Source organism: Equus quagga, chromosome 1 (assembly GCF_021613505.1).
Source record: "Equus quagga isolate Etosha38 chromosome 1, UCLA_HA_Equagga_1.0, whole genome shotgun sequence".
NCBI classification, from domain to species: domain Eukaryota; kingdom Metazoa; phylum Chordata; class Mammalia; order Perissodactyla; family Equidae; genus Equus; species Equus quagga.
In genome coordinates this window covers 47,072,516-47,086,592 of record NC_060267.1, presented here as the reverse complement: position 1 = coordinate 47,086,592, position 14,077 = coordinate 47,072,516, and the positions used below count along the sequence as shown (strand labels likewise).

At 37.3% G+C, this 14,077-nt stretch overlaps 1 protein-coding gene across 1 annotated transcript; it reads right to left on the bottom strand.

Annotated features, from left to right (window-relative positions):
- Positions 1-6,323: 6,323 nt before the first annotated feature.
- Positions 6,324-12,638, bottom strand: LOC124233330 (protein mago nashi homolog 2). The gene is made up of 5 exons (XM_046650510.1): positions 12,504-12,638; positions 10,994-11,052; positions 10,192-10,302; positions 8,152-8,234; positions 6,324-6,685 (listed from the first exon to the last, which is right to left on the bottom strand). The coding sequence occupies exons 1-5, from the start codon at positions 12,595-12,597 to the stop codon at positions 6,586-6,588; spliced, it is 447 nt and encodes a 148-aa protein (XP_046506466.1). The 5' UTR covers positions 12,598-12,638; the 3' UTR covers positions 6,324-6,585.
- Positions 12,639-14,077: the final 1,439 nt, after the last annotated feature.

The following is a 14,077-nucleotide window of genomic DNA, read 5'->3' as shown; positions in this document are numbered from 1 at the left end:
TGTTGTTTGCCCTCAACTGGCCTACTTGTCCCCCAATGCAGCCCTTAATCTCTAAATCACCACTGAGGTCTGCCACTTGTCACCATGTGCAGGCAGGCCACTGAAATACCTCCCAGAGACTAATTTAATTCAATAACATAAGCAAAGTATCACAGGATGAGCCTGCACACTTCAAGAATACTTGCTGCTGGGCATTTCCTTCTCTTTACCCTAATCTTGGATTGGGTAATCTTTGTCAATCTCAAAACAGAGAAAGATCCCCAGCCCTCTATTGCAATGCCAAAAATAAATAAAGAAGCTCTGCTGAGAGAACACAGGGTGTAGGGGCGGAGAAAGAATAATCATTGTCGAGAAGGTGGCAGAGAGAGACACTATCATTTATTAGGACCTACTGTGTGTATAACAATATCGAAATCTCTTAAAGCTGACAGATATTTATTATTGTTCCCATTTTGCAAATGGAGAAATTAATGTTGAAGTTAATTGACTGCCCAAAGGACACATCATTACTAACACTTGATCCATGTTTAAAATCAGTCCTGAGTGAATACACAGAGCACAAATGGACTATGGATTCAAAGGGCCTGGATTTTCAACAAACCTCTGCCACAAAGCATGAATTCTGGAACCAGGTGGATCTGGGTTGAAATACCAGCCCAAGCTTCTATGTGTGACTTGAGGCAGGTCACTTCACTTCTCTAAACCTTGGATTCACTACAGTAAAATAGGGATAATATTTTTAAAATATTTAAATTAATATTAATATTTAATATGAGATAGGGTATATAAAGTGCCTAACTAGACCTGGAAAATATAAAGTAGGCACTCATTAAATGTTAAATATTATTATTTGAGGTTGAAGTTTCAAATCCTTCCTAGCTGTAAAAATTTGAACAAGCCACTCCAAATCTTTAGCCTCATTTTCCTCACATGTTCAATAAGAGTACCACTTACTTCATAGATTTGGAAGAATTCAATGAGATATCACTACAGACACGATTTCTTAGACTTCAAAATAGGTAAATGTTCATTTTTTCTCTCTTCCAAGGTACTATAAATAGTGGAAGCGCCAGGACCGCAACCCAACAATCCTGACACACTGAGCTAGGTTCTCTATCCTAACATGTCAGTTTTGGCGTGCAGATGCTTGGAGGAAAGTGTGTGTGTGTGTATGCGGTGGGAGGGCCACATTAATACAATTTAGGAGCTGGAAACGTGTGGCAGCACACTGCTACCTCTCTAGAAAAACCATTCTGTAATCTCAAGTCTGGTTACTTAAAGCTTGCGGGTCCATGGAGACAGTGGTAATGTTGAGCTTTCTTTCTGTTTTGTTGTTGATGTTTTTTTTTTGAGGAAAATTAGCCCTGAGCTAACTACTGCCAATCCTCCTCTTTTTGCTGAGGAAGAGTGGCCCTGAGCTAACATCCATGCCCATCTTCCTCTACTTTGCACGTGGGATGCCTACCACAGCATGGCTTGCCACGCGGTGCCATGTCCGCACCTGGGATCCAAACTGGCAAACCCTGGGCCACCGAAACGCAGAACGTGCACACTTAACCGCTGTGCCACCGGCTGGCCCTCTTTCTGTTTTGATTTACACCCTTACAGCTGGTGCAGGGTACACAGTTATGATGGAAGCTAGACAGATACACAATACCTTTTTATACTTAACACAGTTATCTGTCACCTCTACATAAACTCCACAGGGTGAGTACTACTTCTGTCTTGTTCATTATTGTAACTGCAGCACATAGAAGAGAGATGATGCCTACATGTGCACTCCATGAATATGTTCAAGTTAAGAGAAATTGACTACAAAATCTGGGTTTTTCAATTTTAGAGAGAGGCAGAATGAGATTAATGATTGGAAAGCCAAATTAGGTAGCTGTTCTCTCTAAGCTCTAGTTTTTTTTTTTTACTAAGCTCTGAATTTCTGAAGGCACATTTCTTCTTAAATAAGAAGACAACCAGAATCAGAAGACAACACCAGTAACTTCCAACAGGACTAACTGAAACTCCTAGCGTGGCCCTTCAATCAAAGCACAAAACCGAAGCACCAAACTTATCTATTACGACTGCTAATAAAACAGAAAGATGAGAAATTTGAAGAATGTTTTGAATGTTCTTGAACTTTGTCTTCTGAATTTACTTTTCTGCAAAACATACACACAACATGAATATATAAAGCATCCAAATATTCACTTCCTGGCTGCTTTGCTGCAAAGCCTTTTTTCATTTGGGAAACCACACATTTTACCCATTCCTTCCTGACAATATTAATTTTGTCAGCGAGAAGCTTAACACACAGCTTCTAGTCACACCTTCAAGCTTTCTGGTCACAACTGCAAACCACAGAGACTTATCATTTCACAGGTGCATGCTGTTCTTTCTGTCCTAAGCTGAAGTAAAGGATGTCTGGAATAACCATGAGCTCCTAGAGAAAGATGGTCTGCATCACTCTATTGGGAGGAGTAATCTCACCTGGCCAGGTTCCCACCTCCATGGTTGTTTGTCCTAATGCCTAACCTTTATGCCACTGAGAGATATTAAATTTCCTGGCTCTTACAGTAAAAACTCAAAAGACCACTTGTTTGAGGTTTCCTGTTCCCATAATTAACCACCTCATTTGTCCTTCTTGTCTTTACAAAAAAGCTGTTCTAGTGCTCTAGAGTTAAAATCCTCTATATCATCCCAACTGGCCTCCAGCAGTCAGTCAAACAGTCACCATCCTTCCTCCAGTTTCTAAGTAACTAAATGAGAAGGACTTCTCAGCAACTAAGTAAGCATGAAAAAATAATGACCAAAAAAGTATATCAGATGGCTATTTGGGCTCTGTGCCACTAAGGGATAAAGTCTATTCACAGGTTGAAAGGGAAAAGAGTTCTGTGAAGTAGTGCCATAATTGAGAATTTTGATTCTTCAGTGTTCTCTCCACTATACCACACAGTTCAGACTCTACGCTCACCCTCAAATCATTCATTTACCTTTGTTGTTTATTTTCATTAAATTTTTTGGATTTTTTATTCTAGCTTATTACCACATGCTAGGAAATCAATTACCAAAATAATCAATAAACTTAACGTCCACACAAAAACTTGTACATGGATGTTTATAGCAGCTTTACTCATAATTGCCAAAATTTGGAAGCAACCAAGATGTCCTTTAGCAGGTGAATGGACAAATAATCTGTGGTACATCCAGACAAGGCAATGTTATTCACCACTAAAAAGAAATGAGCTATCAAGCCATGAAAAGACTTGGAGGAAACTTAAATGTGTTATTACTAAGTGAAAAAAGTCCATCTGAAAATGCTACATACCATGTGATTCCAACTATATGACATTATGGAAAAGATAAAACCATGGAGACAATAAGAAGATCAGTGGTTGCCAGGGGTTGAGAGCAGGGAGAAATGAATAGGTGGTGCATGAGGATTTTTAGGGTAGTGAAAATACTCTGTATGATACTATAATGGTGGATACATGTCATTATACCTTTGTCCAAACCCATAGAATGTACACCACCAACAGTGAACCCTGAGGTAAACTATGAAATTTGAGTGATTATTATGTGTCAATGTTGCTTTAGCAATTGCAACAAATGTACCTCTCTGGTGGAAGTTGTTGATAACTGGAGAGGCTATGCATGTGTGGGAGTGGGGCTATATGGGAAATCTCTGTACCTTCCTCTTAATTTTGTTGTAGACCTAAAACTGCTCTAAAAAAATAGTCTTTAAAAATAATCATATGGATCAGTGGTTGAACTTACAGCACAACCCATGTTCACAGGTCTCGCACATTTCAAATCAAAACAAAGTAGTCTAATAATAGTATATATAAAATAATATCAGCTATCATTTATATTCAAATTAAAAATGTCCACATGAATAGACTCAGCTTGATATCAATGAAATATGTGCCTGCACTCTTAACCATAAGAAGCAGAGGCATAAAACCTGGAAACTCAAAATAAAAATTTATAAATAAAATAGAACGGTAGAGCCTGGCAGATCATGCCCATTCTCACTAGTCCTCTTTGCTGTGCTGTCTTTGCTGCTTTGATTGAGAAAAGTGAAACCGTTCTACTCAGACTATACATGAGAAATTAGGTTCACAGATGAGCCACATCCAAAAAACACATCCTTATCAAATGTATTCAAATATACAACTCTGTGGTATGAGTATGTATGAGCAAAATTCATGGTAATTGAAAGGTTTCCACAGCCACAGAAATGAATCTCTTCTACTTTAGACTAAGTTACAAAAACAATCTGAAGGTAGTAAGTACAAAAGACAGCAAGTCCAATAATCTTTTATAAAGCACCTACTATATGGAAAAGACTGGTAGGTGCCGAGTAGTGACACTCCATCCCGTGAGTGGGAAAAGGAGATACAGGGCACAGAACCAGCACTTGGAAATAAGTTTGATTATTATAAGAGGTCTCTCTATTATGGGGGAGTAGCGGTGGGGACATGTGGTATTTGCTGACCTGACTGCTATAAAAATCTAGTTTCATATAAAACTAGTGCTGTACAAAATTGAACTTTTACTGATCACCAGCAGCTTACAGTCAAGTAAGAATCAGTTCAAACAAAGTTTAAGGAAATCAGAGACAATATAAAATATTTATCCTAATGACCTATTCTCCAATCTTGGTTTGAATATGATAAACTTAGTAGATAGCGGAGAAGAGTATAATAAATAAATCAGAACTAGAAGGAAGTTAGAGAATAGGGACAGAGTTAATATGTTAAAGATTTTTTAATCTACGGCCTATTTCTCCCCAGCCTTGCTCAATCTTGAGTGGATCATCTTATTCAACAGATGCCACAGAATGATTATTTTGTGGAGCAACCAAAAGTTGTGGGCCCATAGAAGGGTCAAAGAGCAGTTGTTTCTCCCCTTGTCCGTGAAGTTGACATCTAAGCGTAAGAGAATTATAACATGATTTTATAGTGCACATTCATCAAGATCTACAATGTGAACAGAAATATTTATTTTCATAAGAAACCTGAAGTGATGACAGTGTAGTGTTGCACAATGAAGTGGAGATGAGGTGACTTTCCATGAAAACTCTGAAGGGGATGGCCATGCATTTTTATACAGTGTAAAGGACCAAATAGCACTCCATGGCAAACAGGCTACCAAGCCAGGTTCTAGGGCTTCTCTGTCCAAAAGGTAGCCACAAGCCACATGTGGCTATATAAATTTAATAAAAATTAAATAGCACTTAAAAAAAAAAGCAGTCGATTGGCATCAATTACATGAGTTATTCCACCCTTAAGTGAAAAATCAACAGGACATGATTTATTATAATTGACTTATTACAGCATAATAAAATGTTAATTACAGAATCTAGATTGGCATATGGGTGTTCATCCTACAATTCTTTCAACCGTTTTCTATGTTTGAAATTTTTCGTAAAATGTTGGAAGATAACTATAAATTCAATTACACTGGCCACATCGCAAGTACTCAGTAGCCACATGTAACAGCTAGTGGCCACTCTATTGGACTGCACAGATAGAGAACATTTCTATTATCTCAAAGTTTACTGGACACAGTAGCTCTGGAGTCCAGCTGCTCAAGAATCCTGGCAAGGCTTCAGAGACTAATTCTTGCAGCCTAAGGTCAGTCCTGACTGGTCCCTGGGGCGAGTGGATTACGAATACCAGGACTGCACACTTTTAAAGAGTAGGGGTTCAGCCAGAGGAATAACAGCATACCACAGGCATGGTTACTAACAGAAGGAATGAAAGATCAAGTCTATCAGAAAAAGGTTGAAGGGAACTGGGAAACATGATTGGGACCTGTGTTCATTAGGAGTTAAAATATGAATTAATAAATGAATAAATACACTCACACATGTATGTGTTTAAGGGTAAGTTTTAAATAATATGTAAAGCTGAGAACTCATTTAGTTCCCACAGATACACAAAATACATATATGGTGAAATAAGAAATAAGGGCATAATTAGAGATGTGCCTAACTTGGGGTACTGACTTTACTCTTGTAATCCTTTAGGCAATCTCTGCTTATACCAAAAATATTTAAATGTGAATAATCTCTGAGGAGTTTGTGATAAATGTAAAAAATCCAGGACTTTCTGTAAACAATTTCTATAAGGACCAAAAAATTAAAGCTCATCAAGTATGGAAGAAACAAGGGAAGATGTACAATTGCCTTTAATGGATGCGAATCTGGCTACACATTTCTACCTGAAACAACTTCTGCCCTAGGACTCACCTACTAGAACAAAGTTTTATAATCTTTAAAGTAAATCAGAGACATAGACTCGTGAAAAAAAAAACCACTCTCCATCCAGGCTTTGATATGTTTATTGGAGCACAATTTCAAAGAAAGGTGGCTTTTATTTACAGAATTTAATGTGTGCAGGAACTGTCCAACCCACTTGGACCCAAGTGAGGATAACAATCAAGCTTGTTTATGTATTTTCTTACTTTCACTTTGCATACAAAAAAAATTTGTCTGTTTCACATTCATAAAAAGCCCAGTATTGTAAATAAGCCCTCCCTTACCCATCCCTTAATTAAATATAAAAGTAGCTTCAAAAAACATACAATTTAGATCGGTTTAATCTTGAAATGTAATCCAATAAGACTAAAAACTAAACATTTCAGGTCCTGTACCAAATAGTAAAATACTCGAAGGCCTTCAGGATCCCTAAAATTTAAAAAGGTAAGAGTTACTTTCTGGTTTCTAGAATGAAACAACATAATTTTCTAAGTTAATTTCTAAAACAAAACAAAAACCAAAAACCTAAAAAATTAACTTAAAGGAAGCAAGGAGAAGGGGAGAATCTGCTGGTAACTACAATGAACATACTGAACAATTACCATCTCTATCTTTTCTGTAAGAAAGAAATGTAAATTTTCTTCACCAGTATTCATTTCATATTTAAATTGTTCATTTTCTCATAAAAGTAATAGCTATGTATCACAAAAATGTATAAAGCAGATAAAATTATAAAGATATAAAAAAAATACTTGCAATACTATATGTCACTCCACACGGAGTAACTATAAATATTTTGATGTTGCTCTATTTTTTTAATAACTAAAATCATTCCCTGTGCCCTTTTTATTATTAATTTCCATTACATTAAAAAAATTCACAAATAATTTTTAGTTAATTTAACAATTCTCTCCTTGTTAGACATTTGGATTTCTTTCCAATTATAAATAAGGCTTCAATGACCATCTTTATGAATAACAGCTTTTTCATTATTTGAGAATATTTCCCCAGAAGAGATGCTCAGAAATGAAATTACTAGGACAAAGGTGAGTAAAATATCAACAGCTTTTAAAGTATATTGTCAAATTTATTTCCAAAAACACTGTACCAATTTACAATCCCAGTGGGTATGAATGCCACATCCTCACCAACTGTAGGGAAAATAAACTTGATAGTTTAAAAATGTCTGGTCAGTCTCTATGAACACAGCCTTCTGTATCCAATATTTTTTAGGCATTCATTCCTTTCTCCTTTCCTGTAATAAATATTCATAAAGCTCCTATGTGTGGGCCAGGCACTGTGCTAACTTTGGAGACACAGCAAGGTTCTCAGGGAGCTCACATGCAAACCAGCAAAGCAAACAAATAAGTTATTACAATTTAAAGTGACAGGAAAAGCACAGTGAGGACATTTTAAGGGGAAAGAGTAGAAAGAAAGAACTGGAAACAGATTTTTCACACAAAGACAATGGTATGTGCTACAGGGACCTAGAACTTGTGAGGATGAGGTAGCTAAAACCATACTTAAGCTCTACTAGATTTTTCCCATTTATTTGAGGTAGAGGAGAATGATGTGATATGGGGCTAATGAGGCTGATATAACCCAATGAGGATTTCTTTTAAATTTTGTGACACTGTTTACAGATTTTTACAAAAAAAAGCAGTTAATAAAAACTTGGGCATTATTATGTTGTTAGATTAAGAATTTTTTGGCAATCAATTAAATACTCTGCTAACTTCTTTGATAACAAGTCTTTAATGACATAAGAATCAGAATTACAGCTGGCTAATAAACTGATAGGGTGCCATTGAAATAATCTTAGCAACCTGGCTATAGTTCTCTCTCTATTAGAGATAAATTTTATCAATTTAGTCAAACTGCTTTAACACACTTACTTTGACTGATTTACATCAATAAGAGAACCTATTTTTGATGTGGTGAAAGAAATGTGTTCATCTCCAATTACAATTTCAAGCTCCTGAAAAAAATAAAAGAGAAATGTAGTTAATATAAAAATCCTTCCCAGAGATATCTGTATTCTTGCTACCAAAAGGTCCCAATTTTAGCTGCAAGTTTTCTAGCAGTCACAGAGAAGGAAAACAAAAAGGACACTTGATCTGTTAGACGTAAACCGTGTCTATAAAATAAGAACCTCATCAACTGCTCAACAGTCCCCAATGCTGGGACCAACCAAAAGTGCTTTCCAGAGATCTCTTAAAGAAGATACTATAAAATGAACAATATACCTAAAAGTGACACACAAACGTTTCTTATAACGTCAGAACAAACTGAAGGCATCACTTTGAAGCCCAATGATGTAAAAATAATAATATGGGTATAAGCCTATTTTTAATATGATAAATACAAACACATTTACCCTTTCTACTGGGCTCTAAAAACAAAATGCATAATAATAGCACCACTTTAGTACCTATTATGTGTCAGGTCCTGCTGCTAGGGACTTTACAAACATTATCTGTAATCCCTAAAATACCCTTATCAGGTAGGCTCTATTAGGCTCATTTTACAAATGTGAAATCCAAGATTCATAAAGCATAGGAAAATACTTGTTGATATTTACAACTACTAATTTACAACCACTGATATTTGAATCCTGGACTCTAAGACTAAAAGACTCAGACTCTTTTGAGTTTACAAAACATTAAGAACTAGTAAAACAAACACCATAAAGTAGACGTTCCCAGTGTGCCAGGATCACTGTGTAAGTTTTTCTCTATATTTTATCTGCAAATCTAAAACCAGTAATTAAGAGGCTATGTCTGTGACTTTTCAGGTTAAGTAAGAGATGACATCACAGACAGTCTTAGCTACACATTTGATCAGAAGACTTAATTATGCACAGCCTAAGGCACACACACAATGCAAAGTTAAGTGAGACTCTCAAAGTCATAAAATCTTTAATCTGAAGATCCAACAGACAATTTCCAGAGCATGCCTAATCCTCCCCCACCAACCAAAACACGTGAACACATCATCAAATGGGTAGATGAAAATACTGGGCTCTCCCTGAGTCTAAAAGACATAAAGAGTTCACTGCTATTGTTTGTTTTTTAGTACATATGCACATATGCATAAAACATACTATCTACATTTACCTTTTATGTATTTCCAACGCATAAAATAAATACTGCTATTACCTTTGCTTTCCTAAATAATGTTTTGTTTTTTTTTTAAATAGAAGGGTTAAGTTACTGCTAGAGTGTCAGCATGTTAGATTTCTCCACATTTTCTTCTAGGCAAAGAAGGTGTTACAAAGCATAATCCTCAGGAACATACAAAAGTGAAATTAAAAGTTTCTTCCTCCAGGGGTTTATCCAATTTCTCCAAGAGTTGAAAAGACCCAATTCAGAAATCAAACTGTCTTTCTACAGAGAGAAATCAGGCCTTCAGAGCTCTTCAGAAGCCCTTTGAGACACATCAGTTACTCTGAAGGGAATATGAGAGGCAAAACCAATGGTCAGTTTGAACAAAGAAACCAATCAAATCTCTCTCTGGGGCATAAAGATGCAAATAAGAGTTTTCAAAGTTGTAAATTTGGAGACAGTAAATTTTACATAGTCAATAAGATCCTAAGTCTCGAATTTAACATACACCTGTACTTATTCCTAATAAAAGTGATTAACGTACAATACAAATTATTCACAACAATGTGAAAACATCCTAACTTTGACTGTGGTGGTTACAGAGACTGTTCAAAAGGATGCAGATTTAAATTTAGAGCTATGCATCGACTCCTACTAGGAGGTAGCACAGAAAATGAGGCTAAGTAAAACAAAATTAAAGAGTATTTAGCAGGTGCCTTCTAAAGAGATAACCAAAGAATCAATAAGGATCTATTTTAAATAAAGAGAAACACAGCAATTACGTTATCAGTTTTTAACATTTATGCATCTACAGAATCACCAAATACAAACCTGTCGGCCGACCCTGTCAGGGGGAGGCCACAAAGCATCATCTTCTTTTGTAATTTCACTGTCATCAATAATTCTCTTAAGTTCTTCCATTACACTCTTGTGTACATAAGCCTGAAAATGTTATAATAAAAATTTCATAATGCCTCTCTATTTCTTCTCATAATTCAAAAGTAAATGATAAAACGCAGTTATGAACCCTGAATATTCAAACAGAATATCACTGAAAAATTTAATTCTGATTCTAAAAGTACAAGACAGGAGAGAATGATTCATCCTATGATTTTTTTCCCCACTCTCTTGCCGTTTCCTTTAATATATATATTTTCCCTCTTCACATCACCACCCCCCCTTTTAAAACCCTGTATTCTGCCTTTGTAACATGAGACTCAAATATCTCCAAGTCCTTAAAGGTGACAACGCAAAATCTATGAGGTGAACAGAGACAAATGCAAGTGCACGTCACAGTGTGCTGAACTTTTTCTTATCTCTAACTTTTGAGTCTTTCATTTAAAATTATACTGTGTTAAATCATGATTATCAATTAATAGTGAATAGAGTAAAATGACTAATTATAAAATGAATTAAGTGATATGTTCAAATGTGGGACTACAAATTAATATATTCAGATTGCTTCTTTTGTTGTTACAGAAGGTACAATTATACCTAATTTAAGCAGAATCCCTTTTCAATCTATTAATTACCTTCTTTACAATACAGCCTTAGATGTTACTTTTGTAAATTCAACACAGACATGAGGAAAATGAGCCAAATGTAAAAAATCAGACATGCGAAAGAAACTTACCTCTTTTCTGATCATGACATCATTTTTGTAATTGCTGTTGTTGGCATATCTAAGCTTTCCTGTGGGGAGTGGAAAAAAATTCAATCTATAACAGCAAAAACTGCTAAAACAAATAAAGAAGCAACATCGTAAGCAATTTTGAAAATGAAAGCTATTTTATACTACTATTTTTATTAATTATTTCCTCCCTCCTAGCATAAGATCAATGCTAGACAAGTAGATACTCAAAAATTTACTGGTAAATTGTCTGCAGTTGAAGCCAGTCAAATTTTTCAATATTCCATGCCTTTGATATAATTTTTAAATATTTGATATAATTTTTAAGTATTCCATGCCTTCAATGTAATGCAATATAATGGGAGGGCCATTTCTAAGTCTCATTTTCTTAAGCTATGTCATGAACTACACATGGAATCTGAAAAAGGAACAAATATTTCTTTTAAAATTTATGTTGTATGTCTGTATTGGTGCTCAGTGATTTACCCAGAAGACTTAATCTAATCCATAAAACAACACTAAGAAGTAGGTTTTCTTCTCTCACCTATTCATAGTTGAGAAAACAGAGTTAAGTAAAACCTGCCCAGGGTCACACAAGATTCAGATCTAGATTTACCTTCTTCCGATACTCAGGCTTTCCCCACTACTCCAAAATGTTCTCTATTATTTTCCTTCAAATGTATGCATATAATAAGACAATGCTAATATTTTAGAATTGTGACTAGGAAGCATACAAACTATGTGCTGCTTCTGGATAAAGGCTGGCCAGTGGCTTAGCTGATTTATAGCTAATTTTAATCTGAACGTTTCTCCCTTAGAGACCAAGAAAAATACTCTCAAGACTCCTCTCAACCGTCACCTTCTTTAGGAAGCTTTTCCCGATTCTTTCACGTAGATCTAACCACTCCGCTTTTTTTGTATTCTTAAGGCATCCAAAGAAGAATAACTGTATTTAAGTACGCAAAAGACATCATTACACTCATTTTTCTACTCGTCGGGCGCCCCCCTCCGGAACAGGTCTCATACGTTTTTCGACACGTTGCCTTACATACAGCGACCGAATGAATAAAATGGATGAATGGGTAATCGGAAAGTTACTGGTCACAGGAAGAATATCAGCATCCATGGGTCGTAGCGGGCTGGGGACGTTCTCAGAAATGATCATGTTATGTATTAGGTAGATAAACTAGATGACCTGCAAGGTCCCCAGCGCTGCGCTGATTCTGGGATTCTGATTCACGTGGGTTCAGCTTTTCAGCATCCGGCAGGATTAGCTTTTCTGAATTAATGTACACCCACTAACTATCTTTCGTTCACGAAACCGATTTATGCCTCCTATACTCTTAAACTCCTATTGCTTCGTCTCAAGCAGTGGCCTCAGCTCACATTGCACACTCGCAGCCCGCAGAAGCTGCTCGCCCCACCCCGCTTCCTCCGCGGCAGGTCCGCCTCGCTTCCTTCCCCAGCTCAGCACCACGCTGGGGGCGGCGCCAGCGGCCCCTCCTCTGCTCACCGTCCGGTCGAAACTCAAACTCCAGAAACTCGTGTCCAAATTTCCCCTTGTGCCCTACGTAGTAGCGCAAGTAAAAATCGCTGGCCATGGCCATTTTTGCCCCTAGAAAGCCTGCAGAAGACCTGGCCAACGTGCCGCCGGGCGCCTAGCAGTGACGTCAGTCGCCCAGGAAAAAATCGTCACTGCCCGCGCGCCCTTTCCGCCTCCCGTGTCCCGGTTGGAAAGCGGGAAAGCGGCGTCTCGCGGAAGAGACCCGGATGGACAGGATGGCGGGTAGTAGCGGCGTGAGTTTTGCTTTACTACGATTGTAAGCACATTCCTTTCAAAATTAAATAGATCATATTATATTAGCAAAGTATAGGAGTGTGAAGATGTAATAGCATTTTCTACGGGCTTAGGACTAAGGTCTGCAAGTCTTTTTATTCGGGTCTCTAAGTCTTGTGGGATCTTGTGAGGTTGATGTGGCATATTCCACTTTACCTGGTGGGATCAGGAAAGAAAAAGCCCAGAATCACTGGCAGACCTGGAATACAACCCTTTTCTCCTGCTAGATTCCTAACTCGAGGCTTTCCCCTTTGGACAAGAATTACTAGTTATCCGGCAGCTAGAGGCCTATGTTAGTGGAGACAAAGTAGAAAGAATCCATCGAACAAAAGGTCTGCAATTTTGAAGGATACATTGAAACTGAAAATTCCTGACACGGTATAAAAGAGATCCTTTTAATAGCAAAGCTTCTTTCATTTAATAAGGGTTAACCTTTAGTGGACTGTGGAGTTTTGGCTATTTGACTTAAGATCAAATGTTTTAGCCCACGTTTCTTACCAGATAAAACTAAATTGGACAAGTAAATGAATGCCGTAGTGTAGGATAGGTTTTGAATGATGGGGAAAGACAAGCTGACCTTTTACACAAAGTTTATTTTTCAAATATTATTGATCACTCTTATTTTATCCACACACAATGTAATCCTGGCTTTTGGATGACCTTTAACTTTCAGTGGGATTTAGTAGAAAGAGTGGTGGTCAGAAGAACTAAGGGGCAGGACCCATGGCCGAGTGGTTAAGTTCTTGTGCTCCACTTCAGTGGCCCAGTGTTTGGCAGGTTAGGATCCTGGGCTGGACGTGGCACCGCTCATCAGGCCATGCTGAGGCAGTGTCCCTCACAGTACAAGCAGAGGCACTCACAACTAGGATATACAACTGTGTACTGGGGGGCTTTTGGGAGAAGAAGAAGGGAAAAAAAAACAAAGATTGGCAACAGATGTTAGCTCAGGTCCTAATCTTTAAAAGAAAAAAGAAAAAAAAATGAAGATTTAAAAAAAAAAAAACTTGGGGCCGGCCCCGTGGCTGAGTGGTTAAATTTATGTGCTCCGCTGCAGCAGCCCAGGGTTTCGCTGGTTTGGATCCTGGGCGCGGACATGGCACTGCTCATCAGGGCATGCTGAGGCAGCGTCCCACATGCCACAAGTAGAAGGACTCACAACTGAAAATACACAACTATGTACTGGGGGGCTTTGGGGAGAAAAAGGAAAAATAAAAGTCTTTAAAATAAAAAAAAAAAACAAAGACCTTGGA